This window comes from Trichomycterus rosablanca, chromosome 25 (genome assembly GCF_030014385.1).
Source record: "Trichomycterus rosablanca isolate fTriRos1 chromosome 25, fTriRos1.hap1, whole genome shotgun sequence".
Classification (NCBI taxonomy): Eukaryota; Metazoa; Chordata; class Actinopteri; order Siluriformes; family Trichomycteridae; genus Trichomycterus; species Trichomycterus rosablanca.
This window is the reverse complement of record NC_086012.1, coordinates 16,157,934-16,182,913: the sequence shown is the minus strand read 5'-3', so window position 1 is coordinate 16,182,913 and position 24,980 is coordinate 16,157,934. Positions and strand designations below refer to the sequence as shown.

At 42.2% G+C, this 24,980-nt stretch overlaps 1 protein-coding gene across 1 annotated transcript in view; it reads left to right on the top strand.

Moving 5' to 3' along the window:
* pde1cb (phosphodiesterase 1C, calmodulin-dependent b) overlaps positions 1-24,980 on the top strand; it is a 62,426-nt gene that overhangs the window by 5,167 nt on the left and 32,279 nt on the right. The window contains exons 2-3 of the mRNA XM_062987278.1: positions 5,737-5,787; positions 7,215-7,386. Coding sequence (XP_062843348.1) covers positions 5,737-5,787; positions 7,215-7,386 — 223 coding nt within the window. The remainder of the gene's footprint in view (positions 1-5,736; positions 5,788-7,214; positions 7,387-24,980) is intronic.

Sequence of the window (24,980 nt, the reverse complement as noted above, 5' to 3'; positions counted from 1 at the left end):
AGCTAAAACCATTGAGGGGCCTCGGCTATCTCCCACGCAGACCTGGCCTATCATGCCTGTATGTGGACTCCCAACTGGTCGATAGCACTGCTGCATATTCGAACCCTGGATCCCAGCAGTAGTGAACTAGTGTAATTTACCGCTGCTCTACAATACACTACAACACTTATTTTTTCCATTAAATATATAAAGTGTGTTAGAGAATGGTAGAGTTCTTAGTGCCTCATGTTAGTTACCTGACCAGCGTCTTTTGGAGCCAAATCATGTTTATCCAAGCTGCAGCACGGCAAGTGCTCAGCCTAAATCACTTTTTTACTAAAGACCTTGGCAAATCAACTGATAATTGGTCTGATAAAAATGATAATTTAATGGTGCATAATAGCGCTTTTATTGTTTTGGATTGACTATGTATGCTGTTGGTCAATCCACTGAGTACATGGCTTTCCAACAGGGTTGGAAGATTTTAGGGTCATTTTAAGGTTTTACACTTGGTTCATGACAGGTTACCCATGTTTCATCAGTTTATGTTCAATATCATATTTCATGTTTCTCTAGTTCACCACACTTGCATGTCTTTGAGCTCTCCACCTGGGAATCGAACCCAGGACCTTCTTGCTGTGAGGCGACAGTGTTTCACATTTAGCTCCCCTAGCTTAGATAGTTTCCTTTCAATTTGAAATTAATTCCCCCTTAAGAGGGTCTCCTGCAGATAAAAAGTCATATTGTCTGTAAAGCACTGAATCTAATTTCGGATCGCTTAATTGGACCCGAGGGTGACGCAACTGACAGCTAATTTACGTTTCAAACATTCCGTGTCTGACTTTTCTAACCTTAAACAACCTTGCTAATTTGAAGGGATCCAGACGCCTGCGACTCGTCAGAAAGCCAGTGTATTTCCTGTAGGTTAGAAACAGCTTTCACATTACCCTAAATGTCTCTCTAATGAGGCCGTATGTGGGGAATACTCGATCCCCCCGGCCGCTCGCACTACTGTAATTACCGGGCCGTGTCTCCACAGAAACTGCCGGGAGGAACGGCGTAGTCGTGGCCACTTTCCTTCTTTCCGCTCGAGCCTGTGACGGAGAACGCGCTAATGAGCTTGTTTATCCTCTAGTGTTTGCTAACAGAGTCAACACAGTGTCACACGGATTTAATGTTCCTGCAGGTGTAGAACGAGTAGAAAGAGGGGTGAGGGGGATTCCAAAGTGTCCAAAGGTTGGTGGGGTGATTCATCTATTATAGAGTCATCACACTTACATTTTTGGCATTTAGCAGATGCTTTTATCCAAAGCGACTTACAGTACTGTGACAGTATTTTGTCTAAGCAATTGAGGGTTAAACCTTGCTCGAGGACACAACAGTAACAACCTGGCAGTGGTGGGGTTTGAACCAGCAACCTTTTGATTACTAGTCCAGCTGCCCTGAAATAGAAAAGTCTCATAGCATCAACATTTTGGTCACTCTCTCTTTGCCTCCCCTCCCAACACAAAGCACACAATGCTAGATTGAAAGTGGGTGGCACAGTGGCACAACTAAACGTTTAAATGCTAAACAACGTCAGTGTCTTGAGAACCTGGGTTTAACACTCCCTTCCTCATCTGTGTTTGTGACGACCATGTGGGTGTACTTCATGTATCCCCCCCCCCAAAAAAGGTTAGTTAATCTGCTCAACAGACCAGCTGAGGGTCTTTTGTACCCCAAGCAGTCAGACCAACGATGACGGTGTAACACCACACAACGGCGGGACATTAAATCAGACTCAAACTTAATACAAACACCGATCAGCCATAACATTAAAACCACCTCCTTGATTCTACACTCACTGTCCATTTTATTGGCTTCACTTACCATATAGAAGCACTTTGTAGTTCTACAATTACTGACTGTAGTCTATGTGTTTCTCTGCATGCTTTGTTACCCCTTTTCATGCTGTTCTTCAATGGTCGGGACCCCCACAGGACCACCACAGAGCAGGTATTATTTGGATGGTGGATCATTCTCAGCACTGCAGTGACACTGACATGGTGGTGGTGTGTTAGTGTGTGTTGTGCTGGTATGAGTGGATCAGACACAGCAGCGCTGCTGGAGTTTTTAAACACCTCACTGTCACTGCTGGACTGAGAATAGTCCACCAACCAAAAATATCCAGCCAACAGCGCCCTGTGGGCAGCGTCCTGTGACCACTGATGAAGGTCTAGAAGATGACCGACTCAAACAGCAGATATATTTTATTGAAAATGAAAATGACACCATCATTAGTTGGGAAATGGGCACAAATCAGCAAAGTGCAACTAAAGGTCTGAAACAGTTTTAAAACAGAGAGAGGGAGAGAGAATAATGTGGTGGTGTGAGGGAAGGTCAGCCCCGAGGAGGAGGAGGAGGAGGACGAGAAAGACGAGGAGGAAAGAAAGAAAGCAAACTAGCGAAAGCGAATGGCTCAGCTTCATCACAACTTCACCCCGAGGTCTTCACGCTGTGTGTTCGGCTCAGACTCCTCTCTCCTGTCTAACAGGACCGTAGGACTGAAAATAAGTGTGAAATCAAGCGCGCTTTCAGAGGAGATCAGTTTCAGACAGACTGAGGAAGGGCATAGAGGTGGGAGAAGGGAATGACAGATCCGAGCACCAGGAAACAGGGACTTAAGAAAGGCAGGAGTGCCACGTTCAGCATCGATGGATACAGCTTCACTATAGGTAAGAGCTACAGAGAGTGAGAGTAATGAAGTGGTACAGTGAGAGCGAGAGAGTAAAACTGTGGTTTTACACTTGGTGGGTGTGGAAGAGTTGGTGGCGAGAGAGGTATCAATATTAACCGAATATTTTAACTATGCTAACTTTTACACACACACACACACACACACACACACACACACACAGACTCATACAGTAGATTCAAAATATTCAGACCCCTTGACTTTTTGCACTTTGCTGTGTTGTGGATTTGCTTTTAAATAATTATAATTTCCATTTTTATTAATTACAAATCAAAAACTATAATATCACCTGTTGCTATTTGACGTACACCATATGGACAAATGTATTAGGACACCACTTCTGATGTTTGAATTCATGTTTCAGCCACAACAATTGCTAACAGGTGTAATAATTCAATTATATAAAGGTAACTATATGCTTCCAAATTTGCAGTAACAGTTTAGGGAAGGCCCTTTTCAGTTCCAGCATGATTGTGTCCCTGTACACAAAGCAGCTCTCTAAAGACATGAAAAAATGCTCGGTGTAAACTCGTTGTCCTGCACAGAGCCCTGACCTCAGCCCCACTAAACTGTTGAATGGGCACAAATTCCCCCAGCTATACTCCTTCTTGTAAGAAGCCTTCTCAGAAGAGTGTCTGTTGTTAAAGCTGAAAACCTCACACAGAGGTCACTCTGTTTGAATGATTTAGTGTAGTCAATTTGTCTTCCGCTGCTGGGGGATCCCTGACTGCATTCGAGGAGGGTATATTGCTGCTCGCACCTCCTCCTCTGACCCGTACACAGTGGACCCCTTCTTTTTCACCCATGCATTCTGCACAGGCGCCTCTATCTGCTAATCAGGGTCCTTGCACAGCATTTGAAGACCCCACCCACATAGACCCCAATTATGCCCGCTAGATGCATCACCTGGGCGCCCCATTTGTTTTTGAAATGTCCAACAAGCTCACGGTCAGGTGTCCAGATACTTTTGACCATATAGTGTAGTTTGGAAAGACACACACCTGGGTCTGTAAGAGACTACACTTTACACTGCAGTGTCAGGACAAAAATCTACTCATGGTGTTCATTTTTAAATGAAAGAAGCTTGAAGTTAGTGCTCTGGCCAAATTGGGCATCTGGGCAGGAAAGACCTTGATCAAGGAGGTAAGAAATTAAGAGCTCCAAAAGTCCTGGGCAGAGATGAGAGAACCAGTTTTACATTTTCGGCATTTAGCAGTGCTTTTATCCAATTATGACTGAACAAATTTTTTTTGAGCAATTGAGGGTTAAGGGCCTTGCTCAGGGGCCCAACAATGGCAACTTGGTGGTGGTGGGACTTGAACTGGCAACCTTTTGATCACCAGTCCAGTACCTTAACCACTGAGCTATCACTGCACAGTTGGATGGACAACCATCTCTGCAGCACTTAATAAATCAGGCCTTTGTGTCAGAGCGGCAAGGCAGAGGTCACTGTAAAGTAAAATGTATAGAAATGTATGGCCTGCTATGGCCTCTTTGTTTCACCAAAAGTAAGTAGTATGTGAAATATCATAAGCAGCATCATGCTTTAGGGATTCTAGGTTTATTTTCCCATGTATGGTAAATTCAATAACTTATATTCTAGTAATACTTTCTCTATGATGTTCTGAAATGAAAGTCCGTCAGACCTTGGTGTGATCGTCTTGTTAGGACCTTGGTTCACACTTCTTTTGTTACACAAGATGGCATTTTGAAAAAGCTGACTGTCACCATGACAACGAGATGCGACGTGGTCTGCAGGGGTTAGCGGAGCGTGCCAAACTCTGTCTCCCACCTATTTACCTGCTTCATCAGGGTCAGAAATGTACCTTACACTCAAGCTTTATATCCATGCTTTTCATTATCTCACAATCCACCACGATCAGTCCACTTCCTCCACTTCTCTGTACTGGTTCTGGTCAGTTGCAGGCATCTCTGTGTTAGAAATCAGTACAATTGTGCTTGTTCTGATGGAGTCAGCATTTAGAGGCTGTTTTTTATAGAATAACATTAGATGCTATATTTTTTGAACATCTTGCTCCTCACTGTTATTACTTTTCCTCACAACTGTCACAGCTGTTGGTACGTTAGTGGAACAGAGCCCAGGGCAGTCAGGGGGTTGGATGGGTGCGGATTTATGTGTGTGTGTAAGAGAGAGAACAAATGTGTTTTAATGTGTGTGTATGTATGTGAGAAAATACGTTTGTGTGTGTGTGTGTAAGATGTGTTTGTGTGTGTGTACGTGTGTGTGTAAGAGAGAGAAAATGTGTTTGTGTGTGTGTAAGAGAGAGAAAATGTGTTTGTGTGTGTGTATGTGAGAGAGAGAGAATGTGTTTTTATGTGTGTGTGTATGTGAGAGAGAGAGAAAATGTGTTTTATGTGTGTGTATGTGAGAGAATGTGTTTGTGTGTGTGTGTTTGTGTGTGAGAGAGAAAATGTGTTTTATGTGTGTGTATGTGAGAGAATGTGTTTGTGTGTGTGTGTGTGTGAGAGAGAGAGAAAATGTGTTTTATGTGTGTGTGTATGTGAGAGAATGTGTTTTTATGTGTGTGTGTGTGTGAGAGAGAGAGAGAGAGAGAGAGAAAATGTGTTTTATGTGTGAGAGACCAAATAAGTTTGTGTGCGTGTGTGTGTGTGAGAGAGAATGTGTTTTTATGTGTGTGTATGTGTGAAAAAAATGTGTTTTATGTCTGTGTTTTGTGTGTGAGAGAGAAAAAGAGAGTTTTTTAATGTGTGTGTTTGTGTGTGTGTGCGTGTGTGTATGTGTGCGTGATGGGCTGGAAGCGGGTCAGTTTCAAAGTGTGCAGCATTTTAATGACTTACTCTTAGAAATCGTGTCCATTTGAAGGCGTTGAGCTTCATTTTACTGTCAGAGGAAACACAGATGCTGAAATACGCTTACACACACACACACACACACACACACACACACACACACACAGAGCCAGAATCTCTGTACACATGCTAGGCTTTTAATGTCTTTTATTTCCTTTCTCTTGTCTCTCGTTCTTTCTTTCGGTCTGTAGTGGCTAATGAAGATGGGGAAAGCGACAGCAGGCCACAGGCGACATTTGCACGTAAGTGTTCTGCCAAGAGAGAATCAGGAAAAAGCAGCAACACCATTTATACAGACAAAAAACATTATACCTCGGGTAAAATACAACAGTTCCACTTATTTCTATGTACTAGATATGGACGAAAGTATTGGGACACTCTTTTTAATTTCTGAATTAATGTATTTAAGCCACAACAGTTGCTAACAGGTTTAAAAAAATATAGAAAGGAAATGATATGCTTCCAACTTTGCAGCAACAGTTTAGGGAAGGTCCCAGTATGACTGGGCCCTTGTGCACAAAGCAAGCTTTACAAAGACGTGAAGAAAAGCTCGGTTTGAAGAAACTGACCTCAGACCCACTGAATAGCTTTGGAATTAACTGGAACATTAATTAAGGCTTTTTAACCAACGATACAAATGCTCTTTTGACTGAATGGGCACAAATTCCCACATACTTTAAATTCTTGTAAAAAAAAAAGCCATCTCAGAAGAGTGGCTGTTGTTAAAGCTAAAAAGATCACACAGAGATCAGAGGTCACTGATTATAGAGGTTTCTCTACATTGTGGCTGCACAAGTGCTGGAGGAACACATGCGTATTGCATAATGTGACTGTGGGTGCTTGTTATACATCAATCCCAGCAGTTGTGTTTAAACTTTTGATTTTATATCAACTAGAATTTACTGTTTAAAGTCTGTAAATCAAGAATTTACAGACACTGTAAAGATTATATTAACTGTGCTGACAGATTTTGTCCACTAGATGCCAATAGTTCCTTGTTTAATCCAAACATGTATTAAAACGTATAAAAGTATTGCATGAAAATTTAAAATATAGGATTTAAAACTATTTTTAAGGCCAAAAATGTTCCCTTAACCTCACATGTGAATCAGTCAGGACGTGCTTGGTGTCTGAATTTGCTTCTATCGTTTGATATAAAGTAGATGATGTAACTGTAGCTAACATACGAGGAAGCTTTTAGCATCTAGATTAGCTCACTCATTACACACCTCAGAATCGTTTTTAATTACACAATTTGGCCTGAATAACTTCTTGTGTAAAACTGGGGGTCTGTGTGACCCCTTTCACAAATGTTTTTAAAGGCAGACTACATGATTATGTGTTTGATTTTATACACATTTGGCAATGAGACTGAATTAAACACCTGAATTCAATGTTTGAGAGGTGTGTCCCAACACTTTTGTATAGTACATACTGTATATGAGGTGCCTTTAGTGGGTTTTTGTCAGACTGTGGACACTGACACCTGTGATTACAGTAGATGATGCAAAACTGATATGTATAAGATTCCCTTACTTAGATACATCTAAAACTGCAGATCCAGACTTCAAATATGTTATTCATTTTAGTTCGTCCATATTATTGAATTATCTTTAATCTGGGCATTTGAGAACCTGGTCATTTAAAACTTTTCTGTTTTTACTGAAAGGGTCCAAGTCCCAGAATTCGTTGTGGAATCCAGTTTCAGCTGGGACGGAGGTCAACGAACAGTCCAAAGGTCCATGGAGCATTCCAGACGACCCTCGCCGCCTGGAGGAGATACTGGCTGAAGAGTTTCTTCCTACAGACAACCCGGACGCTTCAGAGAAAGCTGCCATCAGGTTCAGTCCTCTTATATTTTCTTTCCCTGCGCTAATCATAATAGAGCTTTCTTTACTGCTTCTGACAAACAGTCACCACAAGGGTGGTGGAGAGCCCTGACTCTCTGTGAATGCCAGATTTTGGGTCTAACACTTATGGATATGTATATGGACACCTAAATAACTCAAAGATACATGCATATTGAAATCATGGATTGCTGCTAGCTGACTTAGCATTTAAAAAGGCTTCTCACTAGGTTTTGAAACAGGATTAAGGAAATTTTATCTAGGTCATTAGTGAAGTTGGGCACTGATGTTGGGCGTTGAGGCCTGGCTCACAGTCAGTGTTTAGTCTATTCCGAATCTGTTGGATGGGCTTAAAGTTAGGTCTTGGTGCAGGCCAGGAAAGTTGAGAACTCCAGTTCCGTTTCATTTACAATTCCAGTTCCAATTCCAGTTCAAGCTCTATCAGCTCTGTCTATTATATTGCCTTGCAGAAAGTCATTGAGCTTCTCAGAATGATCCATTTTACTTTCTTTATAATGATGCACATCATGGCAATAAGTATGACTAAAATATCTGAACCCACTATTTATTAGTAGTATTTATATACATCTACATGCCTCAATGGACATCATGATTTGAAACCAGATGTAGTATAAAGTTGCAGTGATATGTAAACATGTCAGCTCTGTCAGAACTGTCAGCAGGGTTAATTCCAACAGTTATAAACAGTTAAAAGGTGTCCTGAATACAAATAAAAACATCCCGGATGCTATGTGACTTCTAATGGGTCTGATTACCCCTCTCCATTCATGCATGTTACCCACTGACGTCATCGGCTTCTCTTGTATTCCAGCGCTGTTTGTCAGGCTGCATTTAAACACACGTCACACCCACACTAAACAAAGGGGTTCGTGCAGGGACAATAGATTTAGCGGGTTACACAGAGTAAGCATCGAGGTCATTACTTCCATATTGAGCTGTTCATCACATGAACCAGTTCACATTTAAAGTGCACAAACCGATTGGGTTAAATGCCACCGCTGCCGTGATGTGTTCTTTAGAGAAATGGAAAATAAACAATCTCAGGGAGGGATAGATAGAGAATCTGTTTATCACACATCACAGAAACACAGCCGGGTGCCCTCTCTGTGGATTGGGGGTTGGGTAGTAAGTCTCATGTGCAGGAAAGGTAAATGCTAGTTTAAAGGTGCACTGGTCAATATTGAGTTGTTCTTTTTTAGTGTATTAAATTAAAATATCAAATGTTAGGTGAATTTTATCTGATTATAAGGCTGCTGCACGTCGGCATACATGGGATCTGTCAAAGAAAAGCACAGTTGCCATTGATTTTAGTGACAACGATGTGTAGATGAATCATACTCCCTGACTCATGGCTTAGTGTATAAAAATCACACTGCACTGCTTAAGAAAGTGTACTAGTTTCAAATTTTGATGCAGAATGTTTTTTTCTCTTCGAATGCCTTTTAAAAACATCTATTATTTCCAAAAACAGCTTGATATGTGGACCTAACAGAACTCAGGAGACACTTTTACTTAGCATTAGTTCATCACAGATGCATTGTTTGGATGTTTGGATAGATACATTTCACTGTTCAATTCTGGAAATTCCAAGGTCTGGAAAATCTATAACCTTTACTGAGTGAAAATGTGTCTGAATGGTTACAAGTAATCCAAGAACTGCCATATCTTAGAAGCTGCTGAAATATAGAAGTCCTAGTCCTCTGTCAAGCATGCTTTACATTACTATAGGCTTTGAGGCTAAAGGCAATATCGCTATGACTTATTACACCACCAAATAAATAATCTAGGTTGCTGTTTTATGTTTTAATCTATTAGTCAAATTTGTCAGTCACTTTTGTGTGAAGGCATTAATGTGTCTGTGTGTTTCATGTGGGTACTCTGTTTTTCCACTTCTAAAAAACATGCTAATAAGTGGAATAGAAGAGGGTGTGATACCCCACTGTGACTGGCATTCTTTTTAGGCTGCATTCTCTGGTCCAAGCATAAACATTTCTCCTGTAGTTACAAAAATGGCTCATTTTGATCCAAACACATTGAAATGATTGAAATGAAAGTGTGGCATGGCAGCCCATGCGACTCTGTGATTCAGTCTCAGTCATTAGTAATAGCTGTGCTCTATTTGTGCTCGTTATGTTATAGCAGTTAAAGCAGTGAGAGTAGCTCATGTGGCACTTTGTGATAAACGTCTGTAAACAGAAACGAGGCTTGTCATCACATGTTGATCTCACAGCAAACTCATTAGTATGTTACACTGCTACTGAACACACCCATACAGGGTGCTTTATTATCTGCTTAACTGGATGCCATGCTTGGGATGAACCATACGATAGATTAATGCATTAGCTCATTGCCATGCGTTGTGCGTTCAGTTCTCCTCATGACCTGCTCTCTCCAGGAACAGATTCACGTGCCTGTGCACTGCTGTTATCGTTTAGTAAATAGATACTTCAGAACTTCAGTTTAGTTGGATGTATCACTCCAGCTAAATGAGTCTGTCCGCTCTGGTGGTTTAATAATTTGTGACGCTGGGCTGCAATATTCGTTCTTAGAGCTGCTTCTGAAGGATTTATGATTGAACATCCATGAGTACATTATAGATGAGCTTGATCCTGGAGACGCTGTTGATGTGGTCATGATTTTTAACATTTCCCTCCATTATTTATAATGAATAATGTCTAACAACAGTACAGCAATACTTTTACATGTTTGTCTGTTTAAATACATATTTTAGCAAGTGCATAACCAAACCAAAATAATTTACGTATAGAACTGTTTAAATTTAATGTTTAATTCAGTGAGCAGTATAATAAAACCATTATATTTGGTTGTACAGTTTAAATACCATAATTTTTAACTGGTTCCAGTCGTTCCTTATTTATTATCTACTTTAGATCTACTGTTCCCACTCACACAGTGGTCATGATTAATAGTATACCTCCTCCAGAGACGATAAGCCTCGGCACTGTAATGATTTTGGCACGGAACCCTCTCATCTACTTTACTTCTCATCTGATGAGATCATATACAAAGATCCAGGCCATTCCATTCCATACCATTTTATTCTGCTTGTAATGGGATCGCTAGTGGACTGTTACTTAAGGGAACGCCATGCATAACTAAACGCCCATTCTTCAAAGTCACAACTCACAGTAGCTGATAATATTAATTACATTGTGCCCGTGCTGTAATATAACTCATTTATTAAAATGGTAATTCCGTGACAGGAATTTCGAGCTTCTGACGTTATTGCAGAACGAGAATAATTCTGACTATTCCCAATGGAGGGAACGTGAGCTACACCATCCAGTGTTATTCTTTATCCAACACATCAGTAAAATGATACAAATCCTTTGTTGAAAAAATACACAACTAAATTAGTGATCAGATGGTGTGGAAAGTTCTACAATTTCAAGTTTATTTAACTTATTAATTCTCTTTTGGTGATTATTCCGTGACCTTGTTTGACTGCACAGATTACACAGAGTCACTAGAATTACAGTTAGAAGTGTTGGGAGCTCTGCACAGATCTCGGAAAGTGAGAGACTGTCACAAATAAGGAAAGTAAATTAAAACTTTAATACAATTTCTAAGCAACTTGAGGTTCCAGGACCACCTTTCTAAACAGTCATTCTTGAACCAAGGTACATAAACTACAAGCGTTGTTTATAAAGTTAAAAACAAATCACTTCTCTACAGTCACTTTCCGATGCATTTTTTCCAGCATCGTACCAACTTTTTAATGCCATCAGGAAAAATTTTTTTTGATTGAGCTTGTAGCCACTGATGCAGCGCTACTTTTACCTTCTCATCACATGAAAATCTTCTTCCCCTTAAAGCTTCTCTGAGTGTCCAAAAAGGTGGAAATCAGATGGAGCTAAATCAGGACTATAAGCATCTCTCAGTCTCTCAGACACGACCGATTACTCCTCCTCTCACCCTCACCGTTTACAACCAAAATATAGAAGTGTGTAAACTTTTTGACGATCCCTCGTAGATACCAGTAAGAAGTGAACACAGATTTTTACCAATACATTTAAAAATTATGTGGAAAGCCTTTTATAGTGTAAAACTCCATGTTAATGCCCGTAGTTTTGGAATGGGCTTAATGTCATGCTCATAGTGGAGAGTTCTTAGCTAATAGGGCTTGTAGTGTCCAAACAGGTACAACTGAACCTCGATAAGCCAGCTGACCTTAGTCTTACAGTCCAAGCAAAACCTAAATCAACGTGTTTATACAGGATGATGGATGAAGGAAAGAAAGGATAGCCGGAATAAATCGATTCTGCCACAGTTTTATTGTAGTATTGAACATTCAGTGAGTTAGAATAGTTCCTACAGGAGAAAAACAGATTTAAAGCACAGTGAAGGGATACAGGGGTGCAGATAATAAACCATATTTTATGAGCTGTCGATCGGACGTGATGTGGTCTCCCTGCATGGCCCCGCTCTGACCTTTCCTCATGCCATGCTCTGTACACTCTCAGTAAGAGAGAGTATCGACTCAGGACGAAAGGTAATCAGCACACGCTCATAAATAACACTCGTGTGCCGACTGCACACCGAGTCCCTAATAACGAATGATGGGCCAATTCATCTCAATCCCGTCGATACGTGAACTCGGATGCAGCTTCAGGTGTGCAGAGCTCAGGACGACTGGGTTAGTTTCAGTCCTGCTAGAGTGCAGTATTTTAAAAAAGATCATTTATATTTCTTAGGATTTTAACGTCATGTTTTACACACTTTGGTTACATTCACAACAGAAACGGGAGTTACTGGTTACACAAGGTTAATCAGTTCACAGGATTTAATATCGAACACAGTCGTGGACAATTTTGTATCTCCAGTCCACCTCACTTGCACGCCTTTGGACTGTGGGAGGAAACCGGAGCACCTGGAGGAAACCCACGCAGACACAGGGAGAACATGCAAACTCCACACAGAAAGGACCCGGACCTCTCCACCTGGGGATCGAACCCAGGACCTTGTTGCTGTGAGGCGACAGTGCTACCCACTGAACCACTGTGCCACCCAAACAAGATTTTAATTCATGTATTAGCATGCATACATTAAAATAAATAAAACGTCTTATCAGTGAGATATGAGATTAAACAATAGTAAGCAAAGAAAGAAAATGAATTGGATTCATGTTTGGGTGATTTTACTGTCAGAAATCATCTGAATTGTTTGTATTTCATCCACATTGACGAACAGTTTGACAGAATTGCTTCTGCAAACTAACTTCATACATCAGGTTTAGATAATTTAACAGATTTTAATACTCCACCACATGTGAATGATTACATTTACCATCTCTGATTATACTAACCATTAAAAAATATTCAAACTCTCCTCTGTTTTTATTAGCATGCCAACTGCAGATGGCTGCATATGCTAATCTTCTCTTACAGCCTGCTTTTGAATACAAATACAAGAAAAAATACAGGACAGCCCGTGTGGAAATGGAAACAACAGCCTGTGATTGACGACATCGAGAAGCACCACGGTCTCAAAAATGAAACGCTGTGTGGAATGAACAGATTTAATTTCAGACAAAGCGCACATCAAAATGAGATTTTGCATTTTTTATGGCCGGGGGAATGAGTTCCATTTTGATGTGGGTTGTGGAATTTTGCTAACAAATCTTTACTCAGCACTTTAGAAGCCATTGTGGCTAACATAATAGCTAGTGACAAATGGCCATTCATCAGCCATTAATGCCATTTTGCTTAACATGCTACCTAGTATCTTTTTTTTATTATTATTATTTTATCTCCCAATTTATCGTAGTCAATTTGTCTTCCGCTGCTGGTGGATCCCTCATTGCAGTCTAGGATGGTATATTGCTGCTCACGCCTCCTCCGACCTGTGCGCAGCCCTGAGCGGAAACCTTTTTCACCCATACACTCTGCAGAGGCGCCTCTATCTCCCAGTCAGGGTCCTTACACAGCGTTTGAAGACCCCACCCACATAGTCCAGTCATCCCACCCTAGCAGAACCGTGTCTGCTGCAGGCACTGCAAGATGGCGCCCAGCAGACCGGTGGCAATGGCAAGTTTTGAACCGAGGAGTTCAGAATCTTGGTGCTGGTGTGCTAGCGGAATAACCCTTTCTAGTACATTTTTAAAACCTTGTACAGTGGTACCTCATAACTCGACGTTCCGTAAACTCTAAATCCTTGACACTCATTTTACTGTAGCTAATCAGCTTACATTACTCAAAGGAATTTCCATAGAAAGGACATGTATTCAATGGATGTGATAATGCTGTTGTTGATAGCAGTAATATAAGCTAACGGAACAATGCTACGGCTGTAGCTTACAGTTCTTACTAGCACTGGTACCATTTCGTCACCTTTGGTACTATCTGTAAAATGCCAGTGGTGATAAGTAGTGCCAGTTAAACTATATCAAATCGCATTATTCATGGTAAAGCCTGCATTTTAGCATGTTAGCTGTATCTTTAAATGTTAGCTGTATCTTTAATCATTAGCTAATCTTTAAACTCAGTTACTCAGGCTACATGCTGACAAGTATTATGATTAGGCAAGATGTTTCGATCACACAGAAAGACAATTTATAATTGTAATTTATAATTGTAATTGTAATAATGCTGAATTAACTTGGTGAGTCACTTTATATTATTTAAAATGAAAGAGGGGAAGAGGATTATGTTAGAATGTTCTCATTATAATTGTTGGTTGGAATATTAACATTCTGATGAATGAGGTGGCAAAAGGTGGCTGCAGAGTCGAGGCTGAAATAATGCCACTAATTTACTGCTCTTGATAATCTGCAAACATTTTAATTACTGAGATGTCAAAACGTGTCACCCGTACAAATAATAATGGACGATGTGTATGTGTGTGATGCTGGAGAGCTTCTGTCATGCTTCTGTGTTTTGCTAGGAACATTTATGGGGTGTAACAAATGAGCCACATTCCAGACAAGCTACAGAGAGCAGCTACGTTTTAAAGCATTATTTTAATCAGTTTGCTAATTAGCTCTCACTGCTTCTCTCTTGGACCCCGTAAAACCACACATATTAAAAATATTACCATTGGCTTGGACAGGTCCTTCGATTCCAGCTCTGGACTGACTATAGGTTTTGCAGGCTTTGGCAAAGGCACCCACAGCCCATTTTTGGCCCAGTCTGGACAGCCTTGGGTTTTTCCTGATTAGCTCTATTAGACTGAGCCCAATGTTTTGCCAAGTAAGTAAGTAAGAGCCAGGCCCTTGTAAGCCCACGTTTCAGCTCCAGTGTGCTGGTGTACAGGTCCAAAAGTCATCTACTCCAAGCTGTTTCCTATAACCTATAACGAGCACCTGAACGTCCTCCTGCGAGATCTTTCTTATGTCAACACTGATGCTGGGAAAGGACAGTGACATTTGCTTTGGTAGACTCTGATGTGCACTAGAAAGGACCACAGATCCTGCAGTTATGATATGCACATCAAAAGCTGGTGATTTTGGTAGGTACACCAGTGGAAAGTGATTACTTTGGGTTGTCAGCAGTGAAACCTGGGCTGATTAAGATGGAGAATCGTTTACATTTTCAGCATTTAGCAGACGCTTTTATCCAAAGCGACTTACAGTACTGTGACAGTATACAGTCTGAGCAATTGAGGGCTAAGGGCCTTGCTCAAGGGCCAAACAGCAGCAACCTGGCAGTGGTGGGGTGTGAACCAGTGACCTTTTACTTACTAGTCCAGTACCTTGACCACTAGGCTATGACTACCCAGAATCATAGTACTCATGCTGCTGGGAATCCCGATTGTGTTTGAGGAGGGTATATTCGCCTGCGCCACGCCCCTTCCGACGCATGCACAGTCCTCAGTTCCATCTTTTTCGCCCGTGCTTCGGTGGATTCGCACAGGAGGCTCATCCACTATTGCACAGATGCCTCGGCCTGCTAACCAGGGTCCTTACACAGCGTTTGAAGACCCCACCCACTTATTTCGGCCTTTTCTCATCCGGCAGACTCGATGGCCAATTTTGACTGCTGCAGGCACTGCCAGTTGTACCCGCTAGATGGCGCCCAGCCGACCGGTAGCAGAGAATTTGAATGATTTGTGCGACTGTTATTTTCTGTTAATGATGTTTGCATGAAGAATTTGCACAGACGTGAGTATTGTGAGTAAATACAAAAGTATTATAGCAGCTGCACTGTATCTGCTTCCACTGTGATCATACACAGGTTGATCAATTAAAGGTGGCTGAAAATTTCACCCCCTTATTTTTATTTCAGAAAGTGACATTTCCCCACTCACCCACTCACCCCACAAAGTGCATCTTCACCTGTCTAGAGACATCTTACATGTAAAGCAAACTGAAGGGAGAGCAGCGTGAAGGTGTAACAGTGTATGAGAAGGTCAAGAGGGACCGGTGACTTACGCTTCTCCCACTGGCACCGCTGTCTCTTATCGTCCACACCTCCATTCTGTGCAGCTAGATGGACTGAATGGATGCTGGTGAAAGTGAAAGAGCAAGGCTTTTCAATCTTGGCCTTTGAAGATCTCAGAAAAGGGAATGTCACTTCGGTCAGTCTTACCTCCTCCTGCTATTACACACACACACACACACACACACACACCAGGCCCATCTCCACAGATGAAAGCAGGATAGCGATGGTCCTCTTTTGATGCTGTGGCATTATCACCTGCCGTCACTGTATTGTGTAATTGAAATGCTTCTTCAGCTTGAGTCACTCTTGAGTTCTTATTACACAGAGACTGAGAGAGATGAAAAGAAAGAAAGAAAATCACAATATCTCATTTCTAGCTGGATCTCAGGGTCTGTTGAGAGTTCATTTTCGGTGTGATGGTATACTGCATTTCAGCTTTAGTGATTGGGAATGCTATCTGCTAGTATCTGTATCGAGGATAATATTGGGTGAAGTGATTATATAGTATCAGATTGGATTTTACAAAGTTTTCCAGTCCAACCACTGGATGGTTTTCCAAGTTTTTCAATCCACTGACTTTTTTGAAGGATTCCCTGCAATTATATTGACTGTGTTGTATTGTATTGTGGTGTCCTGCATTGCCACTTTGGCCAGCAAAGGGGGCACGGAGGTGCAGATGATTGATGTGTCAGTCTCTGGGCCCTGAGAGAGGCGTGACGTCCCTTTCCCAGGGCGGACCTCACCTGTAAATCCATGTTATGAACAGGGTGCAACAGTTGCCGAGCTATGGGGTTCCGGTCGTGCTTTGCCTATAGGGGTTCCCTATATTGTCATATTGTGACATCCATAATATACACTTGTATATTCTATATCGAATCAGACTATATGCTGCAAGTATTTCTCTCTCTCTCTCTCTCTCTCTCTCTCTCTCTCTCTCTCTCTCTCTCTCACCCCTCTCTCTCCTCCCTCTCTTGCTGTTTTCCTCGCTCTGCCCCTTTCACTCATGGTCGAATCAGAGGATGCATTAATCTCTAGCACAGGGAGAGAGAGGGATTATATGGCTGTGCTCTTAGTTTCCTGCTCTCTGAGGCGGTCCGATTCGGTATAGAAACAAACTGCTGAGCGCTCACACACACTCACACACACTTGCACACACACGCTCTCACACCCTTCCTCTCCAGAACTCCAGAACAGAAGCTTGGAGTGACACGGTAATAAGGGTAAGGCAGGAGAAAAAGGATGCCAGTGGGATATCAGCGCTGGCCACAGCTGCACTGAAGAGGGGACTCTGGTTCTCCTCTGGTTCTCCTTCTGGTTCCCCTCCGGATTTACTGCACCATGGAGTCTCCCACCAAAGAGATCGAGGAGTTTGAAAGCACTTCGCTGAAGTACCTCCAACCGGAGCAGATTGAGAAGATCTGGCTCAGACTCCGAGGACTGTAAGTACTTTTCAACAGGTCATACTGTGTGTGTGTGTGTGTGTGTGCTAATGAATAAATGAGAAAATAATGCATAATGCTATTAAAATCAGAATAAGAGATCTGAAAAGAGTCAAGGCATTCACATTACACATTGCTATAAAATACACTGTATGGCCAAAAATATTTGGACACTCAACAATAAGCTTGTTGGACATCCAATGTGAGGTTTTCAGCTATAACAGCAGCCGCTCTTCTGAGAAGGCTTCTTGTAAGATTTTGAAGTATGACTGTGTGACTTTGTGCCCACAATTCAGTCAAGAAAGCCTCAGTTGACGTTCCGGTTAATTCCAGAGCTGTTCACTAGGGCTGAGTTTATTTAAATTGAGCTTTTCTTCATGTCTTTATGGAGCTTGCTTTGTCCACAGGGCTGAAAAAGAAAAGAACCTTCCCTAAACTGTTGCTGCAAAGTTAAAAGCATATAGTTTTCTTTATATAATAGGTTTATTACACCTGTTTGCAATAGGTGTGGCTGAAACACATTATTTAAAAAAAAACAAGGGGTGTCCCAATACTTTTGCTCATATAGAGTATTTCCTTATAATTTGAAGACCTAGACAATCTTCATTCAAGCTGACCTGAAAGTGGACGGTAACTCTAAGTAATCATCACTGAAATCTAGTTAAATTCCTTGGGTTCACGTACTTTTGCTTGGTCAAATTCAGCTGGTAGTGTGGGTGCCACACAGTAACACAGGTTCTGAGGACCATCACTGTCTGTAACACGTTTGGCATGTTCTCCCCAGTGCCTGAATTGGTTTCTGCAGGCAGTCTAGTTTTTTTCTGTTTTCCTTAAGAATGCAGAAGGTGGATTACCTGAGTAAGGGAGTCAACGACTGAATGTGTAAGAGTGTGGTACCCTGCAGTGGGCTGGCATTCGGTCCAGATATATTCCTGAATAAACATTCATGTGGACACAGGGAGAACATGCAAAACTTTGCGAACAGTGACTAAGGAAAACGTTCTACACTTTACCAAGCTGGAATTCATGAGATTCAGTGACACCCGGCGCTAACGTGTATAAAATCATTCATTTATTGTTTTTATTTTCATGTTTTGCTGCGGCTTTATACTGGTCAGGGTCGTGGCAGGTTTGGTTCTTCCAGAACCACTGGGCGCAATGCAGCCTACCATGTCTGTATGTAGACACCCGATCGGCTGATAGCACCACTGGAGATTCAAACCCCAGATCCCAGCAGAAGTGGGCTAGCGGAATTTACCATCTCACAACCTAAGAATCTGTATAAATGAAATACATCTATTTAATACATTTAATATATAATACATCAAATGTTGATGCAACAGTTTAAGGAAGTCTTCTAGCATGTCAAGTTTGGTGTGGAAGTACTCCACAGAGATGAATGCTTATGGTCTTAGAAAATAAATGTCCAACAAGCTTGTGGTCAGGTGTCTACATATCTATACAGTGATGTGACAAAACATTAGAACCCTTCCAAAAAAGGAATGTCAATACCTGTTTGGTAACAGCTGTGTGTGTGATGGACAGGGATTTATTAAATGTTGGGCTGATGGTAGTTATTGCAGCCGATCTGATCAGACATCAAGACCCAAGTGATTTTGACACGAGCCAAATCACTCTGGTCAGATGTCTGGGTTGAATCTCTGAAGCATCAAGTCCGAGACTTACTGATGCCAGAAGACATGAAGGCTGTGGCATCTGGTACGGACGAACAGAAGGACTGCTGTGGTTTAAACTCAGCAAAATGAACCCATCTGTGTGTGCGGCTGTGTAGCTACAGGCCAGTCAGAGCACACATGGTGACTCCTGTCCCCTATCGAAAGCATCTACAACGGAGCAATGGCGGAAGGGCGACTCAAAGATCACGGCACCAGGACGTGCTGTAGGACGAACCACCTTGCAGCGTATAAGTTGAAGAATAGAATGCCTTTATTTGTCATATACACCGATCAGGCATAACATTATGACCACTGACAGGTGATGTGAAGGCACCTGTTAGTGGGGGGGATATATTAGGCAGCAAGTGAACATTTTATCCTCAAAGTTGATGTTAGAAGCAGGAAAAATGGGCGAGTGTGAGGATTTGAGCGTGTTTGACGAGGGCCAAATTGTGATGGCTAGACGACTGGGTCAGAACATCTACAAAACTGCAGCTCTTGTGGGGTGTTCCCTCTCTGCAGTGGTCAGTATCTATCTAAAGTGGTCAGAGGAAGGAACAGTGGTAAACCGGCGACAGGATCATGGGCGGCCAAGGCTCACTGATGCACGTGGGGAGCGAAGGCTGGCCCGTGTGGTCCGATCCAACAGACGAGCTACTGTAGCTCAAACTGCTGAAGAAGTTCATGCTGGTTCTGATAGAAAGGTGTCAGAATACACAGAGCATCACAGTTGCAGGGCTGTTTCGGCAGCAAAAGGGGGAAAAAAACCCTGGAGCAGACAGGGTTTGGGACCTTGCTCAATGGCCCAACAGTGGGTGCATAGCAGAGCTGGGATTCAAAACTCCCCACCTTGCTGCTGGTAATTCTCTGGTACTAGATGCCACATGACTTTCAGGTGCCCTCTGGTGTCCATGTCTTGGGAAATCAGAGATGCTTTGACAGCATATTATGTGGCTGGTCCTGATGGTTTATGCCTTCAGTGCACGGTGTAATTTAGTGTTTTTGTCCTGCTGGGTATTTTTGAGAGAACAGCCTGTTGTTGTGATGGGTATCAGAGTGTGAAAAGGAAAAAGAACAAAGTGAACAAGTCTGGGATGGAAAATAAAAGAGGAACACAGTGTTCCCAGTCTGGATACACGGCTTAATCTAGTTCTTTAGAAGTATTTGGGACTGGTGTAGAGAGATGCTGCAGGTGAGAGATGTCACTGTTCCACACTCGAGCGTTTCTGCTGACGGATCGAGATCTTTATCAGCTGGTGGTTAACTCCAGAGTGTCTGATGTCTCTTACTATCGTCCTTAATTTCTTTGAGCTGTATTGCTGATGAGGTGAAATGTGTGTGTGTGTGTGTGTGTGTGTGAGTGTGTGAGTGTGTGAGTGTGTGTGTTTCTCGTTTATTTGGTGTGAAAATAAAGGTCATTTGTTCCACCTAATGTGCTTAACAGCTGCGCTTGCTAACCCCCAGTTTATCTCCTCCCAGTGTAGCTTGTTCAATAAAGACCAGTTACAGAGTCATAGTTCCTTTACGTAATCACATTTAAGGTAACAAACCAGTACATGACCAAAAGTATGTGGACACCATTTCAAATTAGTGGATTAACCGATTACTGTCAGGTTCATTGTTAAGAGTTGCAAAAAATATAAAGTTTTTAATAGAGGCTAGTAATGTACACCAGGGTATAAACAAGTTTTAACAGGCACATAAAAATGAGCTTGTACACAAACGCCCCCCTGTGGAGGATGTACATTACACCTTGGAAACCACAGTGGGACCAGATTGCCACCATTTTTATTAATTAAATATATTTCGTTTTGTGTTTTGAGAAATTTGATGTGTTGCCTGGGATGTGCATGGACAAAATGTGGGTTGCTTGAAAAAAAAAAAAAACCTGATATACACTACTGTATATGGTCAAAAGTAAGTGGACACAAGTGGACATAAATATCGGGTCTCCCTGTCCCTCAGTGGTAGCCTAGTGGGTAGAGCTTTGGGCTGTCAATCGAAAGGTTGAGAGTTTGAATCTTCCATGCAGCCACTGTTGGGCCCTTGAGCAAGGCCCATAACCCTCTCTGCTGCAGGGCTCTCTGCACCATACAATGACTGACCCTGCGCTCTGACCCTTTCATTCAAACGAGCTGGGAACTTCCTGGTTCGAATCTTGGCTCTGCTACTGGTCGGCTAGGCAATTGGCAGTGCCTGCAGCAGACAAAATTGGCCATCAAATCTGCTGGGTGGGAAAAGGCTGGACTAAGTGGGTGGGGCCTTCAAATGCTGTGCAAGGACCCTGGCTAGCAGCCTGAGGTGCCTGTGCAGAAGTGCATTAGCATGGAGATCGGTGCGTGTCTCTCCGTGTGCAATATCTGACCTCATGTGCAATTCCACCATGGCACGGCCGAAAAAGAAGGGGTCGAGGGACTGCGCCGTGTTGATGGGGGCGTGGGGCAGATGAATATACCCTACTCGGACGCAATCTGGGTTCCCCGGCAGCGGAAAAACAATTGGCACCTACCTTAGATTATCCCTCATCCTTTGATCTTAGAAATTTGGGAATTTCAAAGTGAAAGCCAAGAGCAAAAAGGTGTTCCGGTTCATTCCAGAGCTGTGTAGTTGTGCTGAGGTCAGGGCTCGGTAGGCTTTTATAGAGCTTGCTTTGTGCACAAGGGCACAGTCATGCTGGAACGAAACAAGGCCTTCCCTAAACTGTTACTACAAATTTGGAAGCATGAAATTACCCTTCCTGTTCCAATATAATTGATTTATTGCAACTTTTAGCAATTGTGGCTGAAACACATGAATTAAAACATAAAGGGTGCCCCAATCAGGGCTCTAGAGTGCGACCAATTTGGTCGCACATGCGACCTAATTTCTCAATGGTGCGACTAAAAAAAATCTGAGGTCGCACCGGTACGACCAGCCGTTCGAGGGGAAAAAAGTCTCCGCTACTCTGAAAGTCTCCCTGTGGTACAACAGACACACATCAGGCCCAAATCATGGTCTAAACCAATCAGAGACAGTGAAGGGCGGGACAATATTGTAGCGGCGATATGTGAGCGACATTCAGCTCAGCCAATCAGAATGCAGCACCAGGTTTATACATGTGCGTTTCGACGTTCAGTTGGTTTAGTTTTGTATATGAGACTCGCCGGACAGTCCCAGCATTAAAGTTCGGTTTCTGGAGCTAGACAGTGAAGTCTACCTTGTCGTGTGCTTTTATTCCCACACCTCCATCACCACACAGCAAGAGACCTGTAACATCCCGGACAGTGGTGAGCCGACCCTCTAGTAGCAATAGGCTAATGCTAGCGGTAAAGTGCGGCGATAGCGAAAGTAAAAACACCACAATATTTTCGTTAAGTAAAATATAAAAATAACTAAAAGACAGTGAAATATTAGAATAAGTGTACCGCAGTAAGTGCACCGCAAGTGATTTTGGGAATCTGTGTAAAAGATCCAGTAAAGCCGATAATATAATGCACTGCATTTAAGATTACACTCTAACACTCTAGAGCCCCATACACACACACACACACAAATATATATATACATATAATTTTAAATATACACACACATATAAATAGATAGACACACATACATACACACATTTACTCTATTATTATTGTTATAATTTTTATAATAGTGTACTATAATTAGACTATAATACTATAATTAACTGTAAAGACCATGGGAAGACCATGGCCGGCAATAGTGTATTTGAGACTGGTTCTAATACATTTCGAATTGAAAGGCTGAAAAGCACAATGCATCTATAAAACACATTACGTGCCCCAATAAATGCACTGCCCCAGTGTCCCCTCTCCCCACTGCCTTTCAGCGGCAGGCAGCAGCAAACAGATCATCAGAGGAGGCCATGTTGACCATATTGTTAGTTAATCATTTACAAGTCAATATTGCCTATATGGACAGCGAAAAAAAAAAGTGAACCTGTAAAACTGCGGTGTTAAATGCGATGCGGTCGAAAATTAGGGTGCACCTAACTTTTGTGCTGGTGCACCTAAGAAAAAAAGTTAGGCGCACCAGTGCAACCAGTGCAACAAGTTAGTCTAGAGCCCTGCCAATACTTATGAAGTATGATATGTATTTGATTGTATACATTTTGCACACAGATGTTTCACTCTGGCTGATGCATGGGCTGATTACAGAGATGACAGGAGAATAAAAAGCTCAGCCTCTTCCTCTACACTATAATTGTGCTTGTGTTGGTTTTGTGTTGTTAATGGTCTTTAGGGGGAAGCTACTTAATAAGCGCTGTTTAGAGGTGTCACACAATAATAGCTCGGCTCCGTCAAACCATCCTGTCCAAATGAGGCATAATAAAGAAGACAATTAGGGCTTTTCAGTCCTGCGTACCGTGACAGTTTGATGGGCACAGTGTACACTGCGGGGTCAGATGAACTGGAGGTGGATGCCTGAACATCACCTCAAGAGATCCTTGATGGAACCTTTGGTGCTTTAATAGCTTCCATTCTTTTGGAAAGCCTGTTCAGTAGATGTTGAATTTTGAAGCCTTAATAGTCTAGTGGTTAAGGTACTGGACTAGTAATCAGAAGGTTGCTGGTTCAAGCCCCACCACTGCCAGCTTGAGCAAGGCCCTTAACCCTTAATTGCTCAGAATGTATACTATAACTGTAATGTAAGTTGTTTTGAATTGAGGCATCTTCTAAATGCAGAAAATGTAAATCTAACACACTGTGTTAGGAGATACAGCTAAGGTGATTAGGCATCATCACTTTATCCAGCATGTGGCATTGCACATGGTGATCTTAGGCTCGTTTCCAGCCTGAGAACATTTGTTACTCGATATCACACCCGTTTTCTGAGTGTGTACGACTCTTGCTGTGCTGTTCCTGCTCCCAGATGTTGCCACTTCATGCTACTGTAAAACAATAACAGATTACAGAGGCTAAAGCTGAGCAGAAATGGGATAAACTAACTGGCATCATATGACGATGCCACATTAGAAGTTGCTGATATGCATTGGCTGATTGGCTGTATGGTTAATTTCAGGCACTCGTTAGGGTTGGGTGTGGCTCAAATAGCGTAACTAACTACTAACTAATTGAACGAGGTATTGTTCTGTACCCATCTCTAGCAGGCTGATGTGCTCAATGGGTCTGTCTGAAAACCTAGTAAGCTGCCTCGCTACCTACTGCCTACCTGGGCAGCTGCCTAAATACAGACATCGAACTTATAAGGCACATTATTTAGACACACTACTTAGTGATTACGTCACCACAGTTTTAGCTTACTAAGCTAACAGAGGCAGCTTTAGGTCATTCAAACCTGCTGAGGCGGCACAACCCGCTAGCATGCCAGCTAACATGTCTCTCTAACAAGCTTGTTCATGTTTATACAAATCGAACGCTCCCTCGTTATTCAGTCAGATTATCACTCAGAATTAAGGCGCCTCAGTAGGAGCATTTTAAGGAATGTAAGAATTTAGACATGCCCTCTTCTTTCTATCTAGAGAGATCACTAGGCTTTCGGACAGACTCACTGTGTCCTCGGGATTCTCCTGGGTACTCCAGTTTACTTCCATCACCCAAAAACATACAAAAGGTGGATTGTAACTGTAAATGTGAATGTGTTTTGTGTCTTGTGATGGATTAGTGTCCTGTCCAGGATTTCATTGTGTTTCTGGACCAGCCCAGACTCTCTGTAATCACGATAAATGGTTATAGGCTATGAATGAATGAATGAATGCATGAACGAATGAGACAACTAGTATGTAAGGATTAAAACAATTATAAAACTTGACTAGCATGTGTAATTCAGTGATATGTTTCCAAACGTAACGTATTTGCTCGTGTTTCTGTGTTGTAACAGGAGGAAGTATAAGAAGACGTCGCAGAGGTAAGGACGCCCGCTCCAGCTCTGCAGGAGAACTCGTACATTCAGTCGATTAAAAATAAACGCATGAATCCAATTATTACATCTCATCGGCCTGAAAGCTGCTCCGCGGCTCGATCGGTTGAACCTGGTTGAATGAGCGACTGTTTGTGTGTAAACGCTTACTCAGTAAACATTTCCTTACT